The following is a 21,451-nucleotide window of genomic DNA, read 5'->3' on the forward strand; positions in this document are numbered from 1 at the left end:
TTAGTGATTGTTGATTTTGCACTTTGAACTTTCATAGATTTAAAAACCATACAACTATTTTGTAAAACACATAATTCCACTAGATGGCACTCTTGTATCTATTTTGTTAATTTCTCTTGTCACACCATACCTGTATATGAAACCAACACACCATACCTGTATATTCATATTCAGCCACTTCACTACACCTGTGTGGATCAAAGAAACTTCAGGTAAGACCAAACCAATTATTTATCACAAATATTACTCTTATATGTGTGGTGGGGCAAAAGCCTCAAATCATTATACATACAAGTATCATGATAACACTCAAATACATGCAGGGTGACCACAAACGTCACAGGATAACAAATCAGAAGCTTTCTCCAAAAACTCCTACATTTCAGAAAACATTGTGAGTGAAGCATTTAGGCGCTTTCAATTTCCATTTCCCCTCCAGCTGTGTGAGAGGAAATGCCTGTTTCTTCACTGGCTTCTTTGTGTATGACTTGAAGATTTTGTAAAACCGACCAGACTCTTACTTGAAGTACAAGCTGTGTTACATCAGTATAAAAAATCAGTAACGAATTCCAGTTCCTAAAATAAAACTCTTGAATTGTGTTATTTTGGAGGCTTACACTGAAAAAATAATTGCATAATAGACTATTACTACTTTCACCCTTTTATTTTAATTTTTGTTATTTTAAATCCCTCTGGTATACCATTCTTATAACCTGTTTCACTCTTTTATTTCCATTAATTTCAATAGTTTGTCTGTGTTCTGATTTTGTTTTATTTACTCTTATATTAAGTCATTTGTAGTGGATTTTGTTTGACAAACTGCTATTACTTCAAGACCAAATTATTTAATGAAGTAACAAAATGCTGGGTTTAGGCTTAATTTGATTATTAAATCACCAACAATATTATCAATTCCACAGTTTGGATCCACACGGAAATAAATAATCCAGGAATTTAGTGGAATCTTCTAATCTTTTCCTATTAACTTAATATAAACATATAACTTTTATTTTTTTCAGGCTAATCAAACTGAAAATTTCTAGTAGGTTATTTATTTTCAGAACACTTTAGAACTTATAAACATGAGTTCTTCCAACTTTAAGTCTTTTGACTTGAAATGATGATTTGAATGAATGTACTGTACAGACTTCAATCAGCTCATTAAATTAAATTAAATGTAATGTTTAGTAAGTCTGACTGAAGAGTTGTTGGTTCAACTTAATATCTTTAGGTTACTGAACATGTTTTCTCAAGTACAACTGAATTCATATTAAGTCTATCTGACTAGAAACCTTTATTTGTTTTGAATCATGACAAAATTACCTCAACTTGTCTTTTCAAATTCAGTCAACTTAAAATTTTAATACTGCCTAACTTTTACACTACACTAACTTTTTAAGTTAAAACAACTATACATATATATATATATATATATATATATATATATATATATATATATATATATATATATATGTAGGAAAATTGTATAAAAATACAATTTTGAGACCTACATTGTGAAATTAACAGTCCATGTAAGTCTGTCTTATTTTACAAATGAAAGGGGTTTGAATTTAATGTGAATGTAAATTTCATGGAAATCTGTCACTCAAAATGAGAGTCCTCCGATGAAAGACGGGAAATCCCTCTATGGACCTACACACACATATATAAGGGGACCATAAATCATGGATACTGTTCACTTGAGGTCAATACTTTTACATTCCTCAACAGAGGCCATGAACATCCTGATTGGTGAGTGGTGGTGAGGTAATGCTTGTGAAATGTTGGTTTCTGTTCTCTGTTGATCATATCCAGACACAGCAGAGACTCTGGGGGAGATCTACAAGAAAATATTCAGGCTCAACCTTTGGATTATCATTGTCATAATCAACTGGTATTGCTGAAAAGTTAATTTTAAAACATCTGGATGTGTTTTAATGTTTTCTTAGAAGATTAATTATAAGTTTACATCTGCTCAGGCTGTCACACTCGCTGTGTTTAACTGCTGTAGTTACTTTTGGCGTTGGGTATCACATTTCAGATACTATTCTCAACTCATGCAGCTATTAAGCCTGAGGGTGAAACATGCCCAGTGCTGCAGCAGCACAGAGGAGCTGCTGAAGAGAGAGAGACAGGCTTTGTTCTGCCTGTTGTCCTCCTCCTCTGCCACGCACGCTGACACGCTCGCACACACGCACTTTGTGCCGGATGAATGACGGGGGTTGTTTTGATGCCTTGACGGTGACATTTCGGTTTTTCTCCTCTCGCAGTCTTCGTCATTCCCTGCTACATGGCCACCTTCGCCCGCAGCGCACCTCTGGCGCGCGAGAGACGCGCACTTGTTGAGGGTCCGCAGTCCCAGGAGATGATTGAGAGGAGTCGCGTCTTGATGGAAAAGATCCTGCTCTCCATTCCCGACACGCACGATTCCTGCATCAGCTCAGAGGTGAGACACAGTCTGCTGGCAGCGTTGTGTCGTTTTGATTTAACGTGTTTGGAGCCGCGACGCTGTCTGAAATGAGCCCCATAAAAGGTGCTCCTGCATGGCTGAGCCTGGTAGAGCCGTGCCCGTCTGACAGGCTGAACGGCTCACATGTGTTCATTTTTTTGCTCACTAGTTGTACAGCAGTCGCCGTCCATTAGGTCTGTATGTGTGATTAAGTTGTAAGTAAATACATGACATGCGTTATTATCAGTTAATAGTCTGGTTATAGTACTACTTATAGCCGGAATATGACCAGTATTCATTATCTGAGTTTAAGCAGTAATGACGCTGCTTAATCTTAATCCTTCCGACTGGGGTAGGGGAGACCTGGGGCTATTGTAACATTTACATTTTCCTTCATAATTCTCAGACTACTTCAAATATGTTTGTCACCTTTTGGTGTTAAAAACTTAACTATAGACTATAATATTCAACTTAATGCAGGAAGTCAGAGTGTCACAAGTGCTGCCTTGGTGAGAATAATGGTAATTATGATTTTTTTTTTTCTGTGTCTCAAATGTAGTCACATTACTGGTGTAACACCTGATATTATCATGTGTTTTTTTTTTAATGGCTCAAATTCCTTTAGATGTCAGGCATCATATGCATTCAAAGCAAAGTCTATTTCTATTTTTGCAGGTGAACTACTAACTGAATCGGATTAAAGTAGTTGTACATTTAAATTTAGTGAAGGATGTTTATTTCCTGACAGAAAAATGCCAACACAGATTAACAAGGTGCTTACACTAGGAAATGTGGCTTGTTGCTCAATCTTGCAGCCATGATTGCATTTTATAAGCTAGCTAGCAACACCTAGGCCTACATTAGCATTGCTTGTTCATGTTCATTTTTAACAAGTTTAAATTCACAGTCATCTAAACTTTTGCTGAGGTGAAATGATGCTGCTCCTGTTCTACAGACATAGTGAGAGAATCCTACTGAGCAGGTGCAGAATGTGTCATCACTCTAGCTTGTTTCTGATTGGTGGAATTGAGTATGTTACAATTGCCTCTGTTACAAATGCACCTGGTCTCCCCTACCTGACCTGCACACAGATTCTGTATTGTATCATTCTAATTTTCATGACTTTGTCAGTCAATTTGTACCCCGTGGCTTCATCTCATTTTTTTCTGATGCAGTTGGTGCTCTTTAAAAATACTAATGCAGTCAAAAAGCACCCTGTGCACATGCAGCTTTAATGGATAGAACTATTTATTGACTGAGTTCATGTTTGTCGTGGGTCCTAATTTAAAGTGTCACATGCCCTCAGGGGGATGGGGACACTCTTAATTTTAAGGAGACAGACACAGATATAGACCTTGTAGGTCTATGTTAAATATGTTAGAAGGATGAGGGTTAAATGAGGTAGTAACTAAGTTGCCCTCATGTAGTTTTTATTCACTTGCAGTATGAAATGAATAGTCATACTGTAAGTTTCATTTTGAGGTACTTGGAGTATTTCCATTTCATGCTACTTTACTACATGTATTACATTATAATCATTTAAGATTATTAATTACTTTACAGGTTAGACAGTACATACAAAGCCTATAATGAGCTTATTATATGTGATGCATCATCCAGATTAAAGGGACAGTTCATCATAATGGCTGTAGAGATGTTTGCATTTTCTCCAATATAATTGAACTAGATGGCATTTGACTTGTCGTGCTCAAAGCACCAAAAAAAACATGTAAAAACTCAAATAATTACCTGGTTTCTCAAGATAATGCACAGATCTTTTTTGGAAGGACACTATTGAGTTTCAATGTAGACTACAGCTCCCATGATCCCATGCTACTTCACAATGTCATCAAAGCATGTCTGATGTTATTGTTTTAATGTGAGAGATCCCCAGCTGCAGAATTTATATATTGTGTGTTTAAGCAGATCTTTAATGCATGACTTTCATTCATAATTGAGTATCTTCACATTATATTTACTACTTTTATTTAAGTAAAGGATCTGAGTAACTCTGCCATCACTATTTTTTTGTGAAGGGTTTTTCATTTTGCAAATAAACAGGCCTACAAGAGCATTCCTGTTGCATCCAAGCTGTAATCTATCTATAACATCTCTATACTTTCTCTCTACCTCAGGCCCTACAACTGAATTCCTCTGAAAATTCAAAGTTTGCGACGATGGCAGCCACCATCGGCATTCGCTCTGCTCCTGTACTCAGAGCCGTGTCAGAAAGCTTCCCAGTGGTAAGCATCTTCAAGGAGAGTCATTCTGTAAACAAACTGAGGTTTTCAAAACAGACAACATGACCAGTTTGCTGCTTTTTTTTCCCCCATTAGGAGACCTGTTTGACAAATATGATTGAGGGTCTTCAGCTGCACCGGGCCTTATTGAGCTCTGTCTCTCCTCACCTGGAAAACAAAGACAAAGTGACCGCACTACAGGCTGACATCAGAGACCTGGTCATTCAGATCAGTAAGGTGGGAGAAAGAACGCTTGTAAACCGCTGTTGTTCTTGACAAATTATCCACACTTTGAGGCAGTTGTATGACGATGTGCTCTGCGTGCCTTGCAGATTCTGAAAATAGTCCAAGGAGACTCTGCGGTGCAGCCCACGCAACCCTCTGTCACCTTACATCTGCCAGGGGACTACGAGGTCCAGGTGGCAGCCCACCTGACTCTGGTGCAGCTCCAGTCATTTGGGCAGGATGTGGTCCGCTGCCTCAGGAGCCTGGACCAGAGCAATGAGGAGGAGACAGAGAGCTGACTCTCAGGATGCAAACTCTAACTGCTTTTGGCAAACGTCCAAAACATACCATAGCCTGCCATTTTTTATCATGGCATTTATTTATTTATCTGTTAAAATTATTTATTATTTGTATCTATTTCTATTTATATATATTTATTTAATTGGACTATGTATTATATATTTTGTTAATTTATTTTTGATAGAATCCCTCAGTCCTCTTTTTTGTCAACAGCTGAGGTAACGTTTGGTTTTAGCACAGGTCTGCTCGCCTCTTTAAAGTGCTTCATTAAGCCTACATCACTGAACAATAACTGCAAATGAATCATCCTCCAGTCTGACAAAAATACATAATACATATTCAAATTTCATTAGCCTGAAAAATACACTAATAATTCTCTAACTGAGGTAAATAAAAATAATGTTTAACCAAGGATGCAGATGTTATTATAACTTGCTTATTACACAGACTTTTACTATGAGCTGAAAGAAGTAGATAACAGGTCACTTTTGTCTCCACTTCATGCGCTAGTTTATACTGTTTACAAGGTTCATTATTAGGAGGTAGGTCAGCTCAATTAATGTCATTTAATAACATTAAATACCCTCTGCTTCCGAAAGTCTTTTCAGCAGACAGCAGACGGAAACCGAACTCCAATTTAAAAGCAGGTGTTTTATTGTAAGGGCGAACTTTAGTTAAACAATCATCAAGAGGCTTTTCTGATTTGCTTCCATCTCAAGTCACAATCGGTATATGTAATTTACTTTGTAACACCATTAACTAACCTGTGATGAAGTGTTTCACACAGATGCACAGGTAGTGACTGGCCCAGCACTATTTTGTCTCCACAACAGGAAAGTGACATATGTATGAATTTCTCAAAAATGGAGTTGGCTTCTATTAAATATAGATTTTAAATGACATAATTTATTTAGACATAATTAATAAAGGAGGACACCTTCATGTTGGGTGATTTTTCAACACTATCTTCCTGTCTAAGCCAGTAGAGACATCTATGAACATTGTTTACTAACACTCATTTTAGGGGATTGAGGGCATGTTAAAGACTAATGATACTGTAAAATGTTTAAAGACAACTTCTTATTTTTGTATGAACTTTTTTGTATGAATACATCTTAACAAACACTGCTCATGTTTGCATTTCCCTCATCTTTCAATAAAAAAAAACCACTTTCCTGAAAAAGGACTTGTTCTTTTTTTGTCAATGACCACGCGCACCGATTCGTTAGGCACAGGGTCATGCTGACGAATGCTGTGTCATCAACGAATAGACCTGAAATTCCATTAAAGCTAATATTGTAATAGAGAAGTGCAACTAAAAGTGAAATACAGGCTTTTGTGTCATTATTTCTGCCGCCAGACAAATTTCTTTGAGGAAGTGTTGCAAGCAGTGGGCGACACCCTGATGACCACAAGCTTGTGTCACTCAGAAGCTGGTCCAAAATCACTTGTACGAAATGTCATGTGGCAAGCATGTGACCATTCAAGTGACTCAGTTTATGACCACAGATCTCATGTTACTGTAAATTCCGAATGTGGTCAAACATTACGATAACATCATCTTGACCAAACAATAAGGAAAATGCAGAGTGGAAACAGTTATTTGGTTTTATTTAAAGACTTATTTACATATTTCTTTGTGTGAAAAAAACAATAGCAAAAGTGTGTACAAAGACATGGTTATAAACATGTTATTTTCCATCAAAGACAATCCCTTAAAATGGAAAATCCAGCCAGGTTCAGAGCTGCAAGTTGAAACCCAGTGAGACCACTGAGCCAACGGGGGGGACAGACTAAAATTTGGTACTGACGTTAAATTTAAACCCACAGTTTACAGGGCAGAGATGGCTTTGGCAGCTACTCTCCTCCCCAGTGGCAGAGTCAGGTCAGTGATGGCCAGGACAACTCGAGGTTTAGCCAGAGCAGGCAGCTTCACCAGCTCAGAAACCTGCATGCATAAAAAGACAAATGATTTACAGCTTTACTGCATCTGAAGAAACAGGTCAAAAAGACGTCTTGTCATGGTTATTTATAGGGCGAGTTCTGACCCTTGATTTGGTTTTCAGGGCATGTTGGTGCTTTGCGTAGATACTTTAACTACTTAAACATGGGTCAAAGCCACCAACCCAAAGCATTATTTGACAACTTGGCAATGATCTATCTCTGTCCAGAATTGCTTACTGCACCTTTAGTAACTCAAACACCCTTGATCCTTTGACTCTAACCAAAGGACTCAGGCCTTAAAAATGTGTTTGAAGGAGAAATTCCAGACCCTTCCCAATAATGTCTAATGCAACAGCCACTCATCTCCCTCCTTATCTGTCTGACCTCTCCTCCCAGCACATAACTCACCATTGTGAAGGGCATGAACTGTAGGATGCTTCCACGACTTCCCTGCTCCAAGCACTCAACGCACTCCTCGATAAAACTCTGCACAAACTGGGTGTGAGGTCCAGCCATCTTGGAGCCCACGATGGAGGAAATGAGGAGGAAAAGGTTGGCTGAGGAGAGAAAACAAGTGGTTTTAATTGTCATGTTTGAAGTAATCACAACCATATGTGTTTATGGCATCTTATGGTAGTCTGACTTACAAAGGCTTGCATGCCAAAACATGACTTTTTTTTTTTTTTTTGCTTTCAGGCCCAGCATGACTGTTCTGTGACAATAAAGGCTTGTTTTAAAAGAGAGTACCTTAAAGTTTTTTAACCTAAAAAAGAACCCAATTTGATTCCAGGAAGCATCCAAAACATTTTCTTAACCATTATATTTACTGGAAAGTTCATTAAACCTTCAGTTGTTTGACAAGATAGTCGGGAAGACCAACATAAAGTGGCTAAGTTATGTGTTGGCCAAGACGTTTTTGTTAATTTTCCATATGTGTAATTTATTTATAAAGGAGGTTGCAAGGGAGGCATATAGAGTAAACAGATGTTGATTAATTTCTCTGCAGGAAAAAGGACTGTCTGTGGACACAGACAAAGTTCTCACCCAGAACTCGGTTGAGAGGGTCCCTCATGTTGACAGTGTGGAGCTGGGAGGCAGAGAGGGAACTGCTCATGGATCGGTCACCTGTGAGACATTAAATTACGTGAGAAACAGCGACTTTGTTTTAATTTAATTTGGTTAAAAACAACACATAAAAAATACAGAAGAATGTCAACAGGGAAGTTACTGGTCAAGTATCCTGATGACAGTTTCAGAAGCTTCCTTCTACTGCCTCTTTTACAATCTTATGTTCCTAAAATAACCTTGTTAGACATATTTCAGTTTCTTTCAAAAGATTAAAGGCTGATTATTATCCATCCATTCAAAACAAAAAGTAAATTTCCCATTACACCTAAAGTAATTTATTTTACTAACCATATTGCATATTTCATATGTCAAGAACTAATTCTTTATTTATAACTAGATGTAAAAATAGATTTAAGTGTCCAGCAAAAAACTTACTTTCTAAATGATTTGTTCTTTATTTTTTCAATGAAATGGGTACAGCCAATTTAAAACCCTTTTCTATGAAAGACACTAAACTAGTTTCAGTCTCAGTAATGTCAAGAATAGTAGGCCATATATTTTTTCCTAAGTCATGCAACATGCTTATCTTTTTTGTCTTTTCTGGGGATTTCGTTAGGTAGCTGTAACTAAAGCTGAAAGTTCCCCAAATCTGAACACTCACTGCATCAGTCAGGTTGAAAGCAGAAAAGAGTAGTTTCAATGCTTCCAATGCTCTCAAAACCAGCCTCCTTCCAGCTGATCAGTACTGAATTGTTCGAAGCAAAGGCCTGCAGCAGTAGGCTGCAGCACGCAAGTCAGAACGTGCTGATGGGCAAGATGTTCAACACATAATTAATGTTGAGACAGGCAGGCAAGCTCATTTATGCATTTCTATTTAGCTCAAAGAGCTTACAAGAAGCAACTTGCCGGTAACAGGGTCTTAAAAAGTCTATCCGGTATTTGCATAATCCCCAACTCAGACTGACACATGACTGACTGAAAGGCCACAGGCTTCATAATTCAACCATGCATTAAAACCCAGACGTCAATGGACTGACCTGGACTGGAAAGAGCTACAGGCTCGTCCTCATTGGAGCTGAGCAGACGCATGAGTTTAGAGGGTTGAGTGTCATCCAAGGGAAAGAGGCTGTTGTAGTCCTGGTGGCAATAATATACATGTTAGACTACAATGTCTTAGAAATCATTCAAATAATAATAATCCTACTTATTTTTATTGTCATTGTCATTTCTAAGGAATTAGATCATAGTATTCACACCCTTCAACAACCTGGTTTATCACACTGAAAATAGCATTTTCATGAGTAACACAATACATAACTCCTTATGACACACACACAACTTAATATGACTGTGTTACCTCAATATCTTCTCGCTGCCTTTTGCGCTGACGAGCCGAGAACGGGCCTTTGTGGTGAGAGGAGTAAGAGCTGAGCGCACACCACACGGACAACCTGAGGGGTTAACAGGAGAGTGAAGTTGACACTATATCCAAAAATGCCAAAAACAACAACAACAACTGCTTAACATCAAAGTATCAAGCTTCTCTTACTTGGCCAGTGCCTTCCCAGGGGGGTCAGCCAGGCTGTGCCAGTGGGCAGAGTCTGTGAGCAGGTCAGGCAGTATGGTACCCAGCAGGGTGAGGGTGATCTGCTGAGTGTCCAGGCAGAAGATGCTGTAGAGTAACTCCACCACCCGATCGGCCCACTCCTGTCGAGTCTCCTTCAGCAGCTCCTGAAATTAGACGCAGCGCTCGGATTACACACAACAAATAATCTGGCTGCTGGTCATACACTAATCCAGTAGTTCTTAAACTGTTTTTTTGGCAGGCCCCATCATCAGAAGCTGAAAAAGCTTATACCCCCCTGACAATTATTATCAATCATGGACAATAATTGAGGAAACAACTGCTAAAAAAAAATTCAAGTGGAATTTTAGTGAAATAATGGTCAGCATGATAGCATCAGCAAACTCTTTTCTGTCAAATTAATTCAACTTTGTTTCACTCAATATTTTTCCCTTGATCATCCATGCCTATCCTGCAGCTTTGCCCCCCACTGCTCTGGGCAAAGATTTCTATCTTGTTTTGACTGTTGGTTCAATGAAGCAAGACATATGAAGCCACCACCTGTGGCTGTATTAAATTATGATTTTTTTAAATTTTCTTTGGAATTAATCAAGAAAATAATCTGCAGACTAATCGATGTTGATCCTTAAAATATGAGCACATTTTTCTTGGTACCCTTACCTTCACCAAATTGTTAGTGAACCAGAAGACCCCTCCCATGTTGAGAAGACTCTCAAACAGATGCAATGCTCGGCTGTCCACCCAGCCTTTGCGAAGCACCATCTGAAACTGCTTGCTGAGGGCCATGTGGATGGGGTCTTTGGCCGGCAGCAGGTTGCGGTAGGGGATCGGCTCCTGGCCTTCCACCGGGGGGCGCAAAGTCGCTGCCGTTTGCTGGAAGACGTCGGCACACATGTGCTCCATGATGGAACTCATGATGATCACACTGGTCAGAGTGTGGAGGGAGGACATAGTTGTTAATTCATGTAATGAAGGAGACGGGTTGCCACTTACTGAAGATTCAACCGAACCTGATCATGGGCGGTTACGGATATACAATAGCAATTCTAAAAAGGTTGGGACACTGTATAAATGTACAGAAAAACAGAATGCAATGAGTACAAAGAAAATATATTTAATGTTCAAACTGATTAACTTTGACTGATTAACTATACACTCATTCTGAATTTGATGCTTGCAACATGTTTGAAAAAAGTCGGGACACGGTCATGTTTATTTTCATTTTTATCTTGGTGGTCCATCTCCTCTTTAGCCTGGAGGTCACGACACAAAAACAAGCCGCAATGTGGAAGAGTTAGGCAACAGCATACTTCTCCACTTTGTGTCACAGAGAAGTCAGCGTTTCTGGATGCTAGTGATTATGGCTTTTGCTTTGCATGGTAGAGTCTTTACTTGCATTTGAAGATGCAGCGTCCAACTTTCCAAAGTGTTTCTGAGCCCATGTAGCAAAATCCTTTATACAATTCTGTGGGTTTTTAATACAGTACTCCCTGAGTGTTGCAGACATTCATTGTTGATTTTTGGATGTGTCCCCTATGTGCAGAAATTTCTGCTGATTCTCTGGGTCTTTTCATGACATTATGTATTGTAGATGGTGAAATCCCTACATTCCTGCAGTTTTGTGTTGAGAGACATTGCTTTTAAACTGTTGGGACTATTTGCCCGCACAGTTTTTCATGAAGCATTGAACCTGAACCTCATCCATGCTTACTAACAACTGAGCCTTTTTAGGATGCCCCTTTAATACCCAATCATGATAGTATCACCTGTTACCAATTGCCCTGTTTACCTGTTGTATTCCACAATTCTCTCAGTGTTTTGTCGCTCCTGCCCCAACTTTTTTCAATTGTGTTACAGGCATCAAACTCAAAATGAAGGTATACTTTAAAAAAACAATACATTTTAAAAGTTTAAACATTAAATATCTAGTCTTTGTAATGTATTCAACTGAATACAAGTAAAACATTTGCAAGTCACTGACTTCTGTTTTTATTTACATTTTAAATAACGTCCCAACTCTTTTGGAGTTCAGGTTGTAAGTTGGTGTGTGTTTCAGTCATTTGTACCGTTCATTGTAAAACTGTAGAGTGTTCTCTCCATACAGTGGGGTTACAAGCTGTCGGATCATAGTCTGGGGCTTCTCCCTCTCGTCCCTCCCCAGCATCCTGACATGAGCCACCAGCCAGGCCACTGCACAGATCGCCATGCTGCACACTTTCCCCTTAATGTTGTCAGTGATCTTCTACACTCAGAGGGACGCCAGCAACAAGAAAAGAGGAAGGAAGGATGTGGTTAGAAGGATTCGTGGTATGGTCACAGTATAAAGGATTCTGACTTAAACTGCATTCTCACAAAGTGCGTGATATGAAAACTAAGAAAAAAACAGAAAAGGGGAAAAATGACAAGTCAGCCACATCTGTAGGACTTTGGGACGTCACTGCTGTTGCAAGTTCTTAAGAGACTGTTGCATGTCAGTTTCCAAAGAATACGTCACGCTCACTTGAGTGATGAGTCAAGAAAAACGATGAAGGAGATGACTTGTACATCATATGAGCAACTGAGATTCAGGAAATCACACAAAATTATTTTCCAGTTACGAGAAGAGACAAAAAAAAATTGCGGGAACATTTAAGTCGGACCCACCTGTACTGCCTCCACAGAAAGAACACCATTCTCCCACGCATTCAGAACTTCCAAGATAGCTGCTGGAGTGCTGAGGCAGATCTCGTGCCATTTTACTTGACTGTCACAACAGAAAAACGTCAGACAAAGTTCCTCGTTTTAGAGTACATGTCTGGGCATGTTTTAAGAAATTTTTATTGCATAGAAACAACTGAAATGAAAATAAAAATGAAACACTAAAGTGATCTGCAAGTCATCATTGTGGTAGGTGACTGAGTATGTTCTGTGGCAACATTTAGAATCCTACTTTCAAAAAAGGAATAGGCGCTTAAGATGTCCACCACATGTTAAATATATTTAACTAAGTAAATGATCTAAGCTCTAAGGTCTAAAAAAAATTCAAATAAAAAATGTACCACTACTGTCAAAGTCACATGCTCCTTTATTTCTTTTGTTTTAAGCATTCAGTGATATGAACTACATTTATAGAAAAATATGAAACTAAGTTAAATGAATGATTGTTGTTGGAAAATGAGTTGTTTTTTTTTTTAATTTGTCATGTTTGCCATCACAAATACATTAAAAAAATAGGGTTAAATAGTTGAATAATAACAGTGGTTACTTTTTTACTTGTCATTTACTTCAGTGTCTCTTTCAAACTCAACGGCAACTAATTTGGATCAGTATTTGAGTGCTGCTTAAATGGAGACGGATAGAGCTTGTGGCTGAGATGACAGAAGTTATAGAAGGAAGTGACAAGCCTTCATAGCATCCATCTGGAAAAAGGAGCCAAAATTACACCCGGGTTTAATGTTTCCATCACTGCTGAAGTGAGCTGGAGCTGATAAACTCTTGTGATTACTGTCTAGTCATTTGACGCAAGAATAAAAAAAATCATGCATAAAGAACTGTCCTTTACAGATTAGTCTTAAACTTACACTAGTTTCATTTCTGATGAGTTGTTCAGCAGGGTGACCAGGCTCTCCACTTTGCCAGGCTCAGGCCTGAAGCAGGGGTGGTCTGGGTTCAGAGTCTTGCCCTCCTCAGGCATACATGTCTGCAGCCATGTTTCAAAGAACGGCGTCTCCCCTGAAGGGCTGGGGTCTGACAGGATCACCTAGAGAGCAGAGACACAGGATGAATCAATCTAGGTTTATTTAACCTAAATGATGCAGATCAATTCAATCTACAAACACATAAGCTGAAGAAAAGGTTAGGTCACTACTGCACAGCCCGCTCTGGACATCTTGTGGCCTTACAGTGCAAGAGCAGGCTGATTTGCTGTAAAATCCACACAGAATACTCTACCCTTAAACATCACTATGTATGTATTATTGTCGTGAACTAACCTCTGAGCCGTATGTCTGCACCACATGGCAGAGCATGAGGAAGGAGATGTCGAAGAGCAGGGCCCGCACTGATGCAGACTTGGCTGAGGGAGAGGAGGGAAAAATCCTCAATGTTAGCATTTCATTCAATAAGTAATATGTCAAAGAGGAAAGAAATTCCCACATTGGAACATGTCACTCTTGTGTTAAAACTCACATCCTTCCCCGCTGATGTGCTTGGGAAATTCATTAAGCCTAGGAAACAAAAAAAAAAAAAAAACATATTAAAAGATATGACACATCGCATTAAAAATCCACTTCCTAGCCTGACTGGAGTTTCCAACTGGGTAAACATAGCAACATGAAATATCTGCTACCTTTTAAAATACGCTTGTGAATTAGTATGCAAGTTGTCATATAAGTCACGATTTTGGTGAGTGAGGGGACCATTTGTCTTAACTTGCAACTCTATTTTACATTTACTCACTTAATGAACTTCCGTGCAAAGGATTTGAGTTTCCCGGTGGCTGCTGCTGCAGCCAAGAGCAGATCCAAGCTCTTTCCTGACAACATGTGTCCCAGGACCCCCAAAAGGCCTTCTGGGGACTTGGAGTGGTCTGCATCCACTGTCTAATGAATGAGAAGTAGGAGTTAATTTGTTGTTGTTAACATGTATAGAATATCTTTGAGAAGCGCTTTAATATTTTCTCAGCAATTCTATTCCAATTCTAAACACTACATAGTACTGACCAGACCATAAAGGGATAATTTAAATCATTTTAAGTGGGGTTGTTGTTTCAGTGTTTTACCTACAGCAGACTGCAGCTGGCACGCCCTCAGTACAGAGAAACAGATGGGAGTCCCTGTGTTTCACCGATGGAGCCATATTTGGCTGATATCACAATGGTTTCCTGGCAGAAAAGGCCATCTCACGGCAAGGTAAAATGGTGAAAATATTCTAAATGTAATGCTGCTAATCCTGCCCATAACAGTACATTGCCTAGCCTCCTGCACGGTACTCCAGCTGCTTCTACAAAGAGAGGACGTGCTGACCGCCACCTACTGTATGTAATAGACTGACTGTCAATAACTACCTCACACAACCCCACTTCAAATGTTCTGAACTATCCCTTTAATCACCAGCACAATATAAAGACTCTACCTTGAGAATATTGGTGACAGTGGGCTCTGCTCTCAGGATGAGACCTGGGTTCGGCTGGATGTTAGCATTTTCTGCTGTCTTTAGCCTTGGGGCGAACTCCCTGTCCTCGGTCCTGAATCAAATTTGCAAGGGGAGAGGGATAGGAAGGGAGGGGAGGGGAAGGGAGAGACAGAGATGGAGAGGAGGAGTTGGGGGATAGGGTGTATTGTGTGAATATGGTGAACAAACAAAACAAACAAAAGGAAACAGGTGTCATAGTCACATGCTCTTTGTGAAATTAGAGCCCGTACCGTTTTGAAGTGAGGCAGGACGTATTTGAATCTGACAGCAGACCAAGCTTGTTACATTCCTGCAGGAGCATACCGAGGCAGTCACAACTATGAGAAGAAGCACAAGAAAAATGGTTGGCCTAATGTTGCTGGCTTGCTTTCATATCTACATTGTCTTTAAATAAGATTACAGGCTGTGATGATGGTTGTAGCAAGACTTTGGAGCACTCACTTGCATCTCTGATCTGCTTTATCGAGCAGTGGTGTGAGCTTGAGTAAATACTGAAATGCAATATTCACATCCTCCATGAAGTCCTGAAAAATACATTCACCAAGGTAAGTGAAGGTTTGTTACATTACATTTGAAACATTATATTAGACCACAACTGCTTGGCAATACTAAATCATGATTATGTCAGTGCATTCACTTGTCAGTGATTCAATTGTCTTACCTGTCCTTTATCACTCTGAGGATACTTCTTCAGTCGGAGCAGGACTTGTGGGATCTAGCAAAAAGAAATTCTTTAAGTGTGGTTGAGTTGCTTGTGCATAGCTCATGTAGTCTGTCACTGGTGGCTACACCCCACAGAGGCAATATTTTGAAATGTCCCATATCTGAGGTACCAGTTTACTCTATATACTAAACTGATTACTACTACAGCAGTAGAACAAACTCAATCAAGGCAAAATCTAAGATGAGTAAAGCCCAGGGTGGAAATTTAGTTTTGCAGAAGGTAGATTCAACTATAATAAGAATAGAAATAAAAATTGAAAGTAATAAAGCACAAGTAAAGATAATGTTACAAGGTAGTGACAGTACTGTGATTAATATCAGTAGAGTCAGAGTTATACACTGCCTGACCCAAAAAAGTCACACACTCTAATATTTCGTTGTACCGTCTTTAGCTTTGATTACAGCACACATTCACCACGGCATCATTTTGATTAGCTTATGCAATGTCACAACATTTTTTTCTGTACAGAGTTGCACTAATATTTTGCCAAGATCTTGTATTGATGATGGGAGAAGTCTTCTTCAGCACATCTCAAAGATTCTCAATGGGGTTAAGTCCTGGACTCTGTGGTGGCCAATCCATGTGTGAAAATGATGTCTCATGCTCCCTGAACCACTCTTTCACAATCTGAGCCCGATGAAAACTGCCTTCCCTGTGATTTGCAGACATCCCACTCTACCACCTGAGCCACAGTGTAGCTAATAATTATAATAATAACTCTGTGGCACAAAGAGTGTCCACTTAAAACTACAAAGTAGAATTAATACTGATAATTCAAAGTTAAAATGAAAACACAAACAAACTTCAAGCTAAAGTCAACAGGACAATAAACACTCAAGCCATGCAAAAAATAGACAGTCAAAGAAAAAAGTGAACAGTCCTCATCTTTGAAGTTGGTCTTACTTTAAGGAAAGTGAAGGCAGTCCATTTGAGCTCCTCTGTGCCCTCTGGTGACTCAATGAGGCCAGTGAAGCAGGCCTTCCAAATTTCCAGGACAAAAAGAGGAGCTGGGATTCGCTGTGGAGGACAAACAATTTGAGACTGCAGCTAAAAAATGTGACCTTTATATCTGGCCAGTGTAACAGGGACTGCTTTGCAAATTCAACAAAATAAATTAAAAACTTTATTCAAAGCTGCTTCAGTGATATGCAACGACAATGCAAATTTCTTCTTACAATATGGTAAAACACTTAAATTCATTTGCCTTCCAAAAATTTAAAATAAGAATAACACATATTTCATGTAAAACAGAGCAGTCTTATGACTTGTGAATTATGCCTGAATTGTTGCATAAAACCTGATAAAAAGCAAACGCAAAATGCAAAAACTGCCTCCTTAAAAATGAGAAACAAATGCATTTCCCATAGAAAGTAGGAGTCTTTCAATATAATTGGAGCTTCAGTTCCCTTACTGGGTGCATTTCACTGCCATCATGCTACTTTAATTTCTCCATATTGAAAGAGTTTTCCAGCAATTTCCTTCTGGGAAAGTAATGTAAGGCAGATTTAACATTATATATCATTATATATGCATACACACATTATATATATCAGCGAAATACTCACCTGCATTCTCTTGATCATCATCAGCTGCTCCACGAGTGGCTGTGTCTCTCCTGTCAGATTCATAGTCCCTTCCAGCATGATGAAGGCGTGGACTGATGGAAAGGAGGCGTGGACTGGAGGGTCACACTGCACAGAGAGCATCAGGGGAATACTGAGGAAAGAGTGAAGAGTTAACATGATGAAGCTTGATGGTTATTCAGTTGGTTGGTAAAAAAAAAGAGTTGGCATCCTCACCTTTTTACTAGCGATAAGCTCTCCTCTAATTTAGTTCTCAGTGCCTGGTTAGGTACACTGCTGAGGCCTTCTGTCACTTTTAGCATTGATTGCTCTACATTGCTCCAGGAACCTGATGAAGAACAGCAGCAGAAACACTGTAAGATGTCTGGCTTGTTTTTTAGTTTAGGGCCGGCATTCTAATATAAAATCTAACCACTCCCACCATAAATATTCAGTCTAGTTTTTCAGACAATAACTGGTGAATAAAACTGTCTTCTAAGCTCAGAGAGATCTGTCACCCAGGAAACCTGTCAACTGTCACTTCAGGCTTACAGATATTTTTCCTCTAGCTTTAGCAGGGCAGAACCACAATCAAAATGGTGGCAAAAAATAATGTTTGTGCCCTAATGCATTTTGCACACTCTTATGTAAACACATTCACACACAATATTAGAAACACCTTGTTCCTCCAGCCGAGCGATGTGGACCAGGGCTCTGTTCTTGGTGCTGCTCATCAGAGTGTGAAGCCTCTCCTGGCAGGCTCTCAGACTGGCCTCTGTGCTGGCTGATGGACCCAGTTCTCTCAACTTTTCACAGTACCAGGCACAGCCCTGCAGCAGCCACACTACCACTCCCAGCAGAGCCCGACACAGCCCAATGCATTCTTCTGCTTTCCCGTGACAGCTTTAGAGTCAGTGGTGGGAAGGAGCAAGTCAGATAAATGAGAAATGGTATTATGCAAACACTGGCGTTAATTACAGAGTTACAAATATGCTTTCTGCACCTATTATTATTCAATAAGGCATCCTTAATTCACACAAGGCATAAAATTCTAACATTACAATTGACGCACTTATGTGTTAGACTTGATATGGTTGAAAACAACAATTCTAAAGGACAACACTGTCATGGATAACTTTACATACCTGAGACGGTGGCAAAACATGTCCATTATCTCCAACAGTGATTTGACACACAGTTCCCGAGAAAAATCATCAAACTATCAGAAAAGAGACATATTCATGAAAACCTTTTATACTTTATAGTAAAATTCATGATGCCATAATTTTCATCATGCGTTATTTACCTTGCTGATGGCTGTAAGTACACTGGAATAAGACACCATCTACGGAGATAAGTGGTAATGTTCACAACTTGCATAATAACAAACTGGACAGATACACCATTTGTAACAACACTGCTTTTTCTCTCACCTGTGAACTTATAGCATATTTGAGGTAAGACAAAATAAGGGGGTTTGGAGAGGGACCAATCATTGCCTGCTCCATCAAGGCCTCTGGAATACACAGACAGCATTTGAGTCACAACAGAGATAACTGTAAGATCCCAAGTGTAAAGAGAGATGGTTAGCATGATGACTGGGGAACTTCACTATCTCTCCTTCTAACCTGCAAGGTTAAGGTAGTCCCACGTTGCTCCCTTGGGAAAGTTTTTCTTGATGTTAATGGCCCATTGGTAGTCACTCCAACGCTCCTTCCATGCCTGCAGAATTGCTTGTTTCAGATTGACCACCTTCATCCTGGTAAATACGACCACATACACCTAATAAATACAAACACGGCCACAAAATAATACCAAATTTCCAAGATATATGCATTAAAGCTATTCTGTGGTAGGATACTACTCAGTTTCGCTTGCTACGCTATTCATTATTTGGTTAGCTGACGTTAGCCGTTAGCTGCCGATGCCATTCACTAGCAACTAACTAGCTAATGAATTAAGTAAAAGCTGTCTTGCTGCATACAAAGACACACAACTGCTACAATAAATAAGACAAAATCCACCATTACTGCGTTACTATTAATTTTTCTTACCTGTCCTTTTCAGTTTTTCATAACATAAAAGACAATTATTTGTAGTTCCTCCGCTTCACAACACAAAGAACGCCATTTTTTGCTGTGAAAGACATGAGTGTTCATTGGTTAATCTATTGACGTACAAGTATTCCTTTCGCGGATTGGTTAGAGAGGGGACCAACTGCTCAAATGGGTCGTTTCGGGAAGGGAACTCCAGACCTAAGACAGATCTCGCGAGAGTGATCATTTTAACATAAACCGTGATCTTTAATTTATCGAACCAGGTGTTTTCTGTTCCTAACGTTAAACAGGTCTCAACCACAGTGTTGTCATATTATAACACAAAATTATGTTATACAACTTCCGCAATGAATAAACAATGTGTCCAAATCTCGCGAGAGTTTAGCAAATCTGGGCTTCCCTTCAAGACACGAACGCTCAGGTATTCGACAGAGTAACGACGCACCAGTATCACAAGATGGCGCACTTAACAAGGTGGAGAATTGAAGCTTACCGCTGCGTGAAAGCTAAGCAAAACTTTCCTGCTTGGAGACCAGTGAGTAAAAGCATGACACCAAACTAACGGGAAAAATACTAACAAATTAGAGATTGGCAAGTCTTATTTTGTGATGGCACTTTAATAGCCTCTTGCAACTCTAAATACTGAATTAGCAAGCTTCGCATGTACCGCCTCGTCCTCAACTGACATTACTCTGTCAGAGGCTATAGCAGGTTCTTAAGAAGCTGCAAGACCAAAAGAATCCATGGGTCCCAACTATGCCATGCTAGCTTGTCGGGAATGTGGCTAAACGAGTAAGGTTTGGCCATTTTGGTCCCTTGACCTCTCACCTGAGGATATCTGGATGAAAATGGGTTCTGCAGGTACCCACGACCCCACCCTTTCCAGACATGCCCATTCTGTGGTGTTCCTCAATGTCATGTTGTGTTAATGTGGTATTTTAGAGGAATGTTTATACTTTGATATCAATTTTTGAGTGGTCAAAAGGTTTAATAGTGCACCCAGTCTGACAATTTAGGCATAATAATGTTCTAAGTCCTTATAACTTTCAGAATTTGAATAGTTGCAAACCAAAACTCTTTCATCACAAATTTATGACATTTTTACAAACGTCACCAGATGGGCTAGTCTTGTGCTGTTTCAGCCCTGATTTGCAACAAGCACCCAGTTTCAACGTAAAAGTTTGCAAAATATTTTTAAACTGAAAACGAAGCAACATTTTAAGATAGACAAAAATGTAGGGAAAGTACAATTAATCAGATATAATAATGAGGTTCCTCAGTGATGGCACATGGACTGTAGCCTGTTAACGTAGAAGTGCACAATAATAGTGTTTTGCAGAGTGTGCTAGGTTTTCCTGCATTAAAACTCAGAGTGAGAGCATTTTTTGTCTGATATTTTTGGAGTAAGTATTGGAGTTACGACAGTGATAGTGTGATAAACAACAAATGGTACACGTCTGTTCCCCTTAAACTGATACCTTAATTTGAGATGCTCACATCACACAACAGCATTGAGTAGTCACAATCATCAAAGCAGCTTTATTTGTAGGTTAATACTCGTTAGGTTTTGATTGCATGACTTGGTTAGATGTCTCTTCAAAACACAGCCTATAAACTGTGAATCAGTTCTGTTTGTGACACCCAGAGTCCCTAATCACCACCAAAAAACCCCCCAGTACTCCTCATCCTTACCTTCAGCAATGGTGGAGGGGTTCCAATAGGCAGCACCATGATCACATACAGAGACACACTAGAAGGGATTATTTAAACTACACGAGGTTGTGGTTGTCTGATGTGGATTGTTTAAGTAAGGATTTTTTTTTGAGAATAAGCTAATGTTGTGACTTAGTAAATACAAAACTAATTGTCACTACTTTTACAAACAGACATCACATACACAAAGGCATCATAAAAATACAAAATCTCCTCAAAAAATGTCATAATGAGTGATGTTTTACTTTTTAACACCTAAACTGAGATTATCTCATTATCATTACATTGCTTGGCCTGCTGTGGCCTATACCTTGGGATATTTATGGTCTGATGCCCATATGATTATTATGCAGTCTACTGGCCATCTGTCAACACTGGTGAACCACATAGTAAAGGTTAATATCCATCATAA

The 21,451-nt window shown here is 39.3% G+C and overlaps 2 protein-coding genes across 3 annotated transcripts; one reads left to right on the forward strand and one right to left on the reverse strand.

The window, feature by feature from the left end:
• Nucleotides 1-1,616: 1,616 nt before the first annotated feature.
• Nucleotides 1,617-6,375, forward strand: csf3a (colony stimulating factor 3 (granulocyte) a). Of its 2 annotated transcripts, none has more exons than XM_084740871.1 (5): nt 1,617-1,752; nt 2,271-2,446; nt 4,585-4,692; nt 4,786-4,926; nt 5,022-6,375. In XM_084740871.1, exons 1-5 carry the CDS (start codon nt 1,686-1,688, stop codon nt 5,211-5,213), a joined length of 684 nt encoding a protein of 227 aa, XP_084596997.1. In that variant the 5' UTR covers nt 1,617-1,685; the 3' UTR covers nt 5,214-6,375. The 2 variants fall into 2 exon arrangements, with proteins under 2 accessions (XP_084596997.1, XP_084596998.1); XM_084740872.1 differs by lacking the exon at nt 1,617-1,752 and adding an exon at nt 1,763-1,894.
• Nucleotides 6,376-6,808: 433 nt separating this feature from the next.
• On the reverse strand, nt 6,809-19,458 carry med24 (mediator complex subunit 24). The gene is made up of 26 exons (XM_084741193.1): nt 19,324-19,458; nt 18,898-19,028; nt 18,703-18,785; nt 18,576-18,614; nt 18,415-18,488; nt 17,949-18,172; nt 17,507-17,618; nt 17,273-17,423; nt 16,611-16,724; nt 15,645-15,698; nt 15,425-15,507; nt 15,214-15,300; nt 14,924-15,035; nt 14,249-14,391; nt 13,979-14,016; nt 13,783-13,865; nt 13,372-13,550; nt 12,455-12,554; nt 11,878-12,053; nt 10,472-10,736; nt 9,776-9,957; nt 9,584-9,677; nt 9,264-9,363; nt 8,203-8,283; nt 7,567-7,715; nt 6,809-7,162 (listed from the first exon to the last, which is right to left on the reverse strand). Exons 2-26 carry the CDS (start codon nt 19,025-19,027, stop codon nt 7,046-7,048), a joined length of 2,970 nt encoding a protein of 989 aa, XP_084597319.1. The 5' UTR covers nt 19,028; nt 19,324-19,458; the 3' UTR covers nt 6,809-7,045.
• Nucleotides 19,459-21,451: the final 1,993 nt, after the last annotated feature.

The sequence above is a fragment of the Lutjanus erythropterus genome, chromosome 17 (assembly GCF_056507025.1).
Source record: "Lutjanus erythropterus isolate fLutEry1 chromosome 17, fLutEry1.hap2, whole genome shotgun sequence".
NCBI lineage: Eukaryota > Metazoa > Chordata > Actinopteri > Lutjaniformes > Lutjanidae > Lutjanus > Lutjanus erythropterus.

Excerpts from the sequence above, each read along its gene's own strand:
- med24 (XM_084741193.1), bottom strand. The coding sequence starts at position 19,027 with ATGAAGGTGGTCAATCTGAAACAAGCAATTCTGCAGGCATGGAAGGAG. Across the intron at positions 18,786-18,897 it reads GGACTACCTTAACCTTGCAG|AGGCCTTGATGGAGCAGGCA; the intron begins GTTAGAAGGAGA and ends TGTGTATTCCAG. Across the intron at positions 12,054-12,454 it reads TTTCTGTGGAGGCAGTACAG|AAGATCACTGACAACATTAA; the intron begins GTGGGTCCGACT and ends CTCTGAGTGTAG.
- csf3a (XM_084740871.1), top strand. The coding sequence starts at position 1,686 with ATGGATACTGTTCACTTGAGGTCAATACTTTTACATTCCTCAACAGAG. Across the intron at positions 1,753-2,270 it reads GGCCATGAACATCCTGATTG|TCTTCGTCATTCCCTGCTAC; the intron begins GTGAGTGGTGGT and ends CTCCTCTCGCAG. Across the intron at positions 4,927-5,021 it reads TGGTCATTCAGATCAGTAAG|ATTCTGAAAATAGTCCAAGG; the intron begins GTGGGAGAAAGA and ends CGTGCCTTGCAG.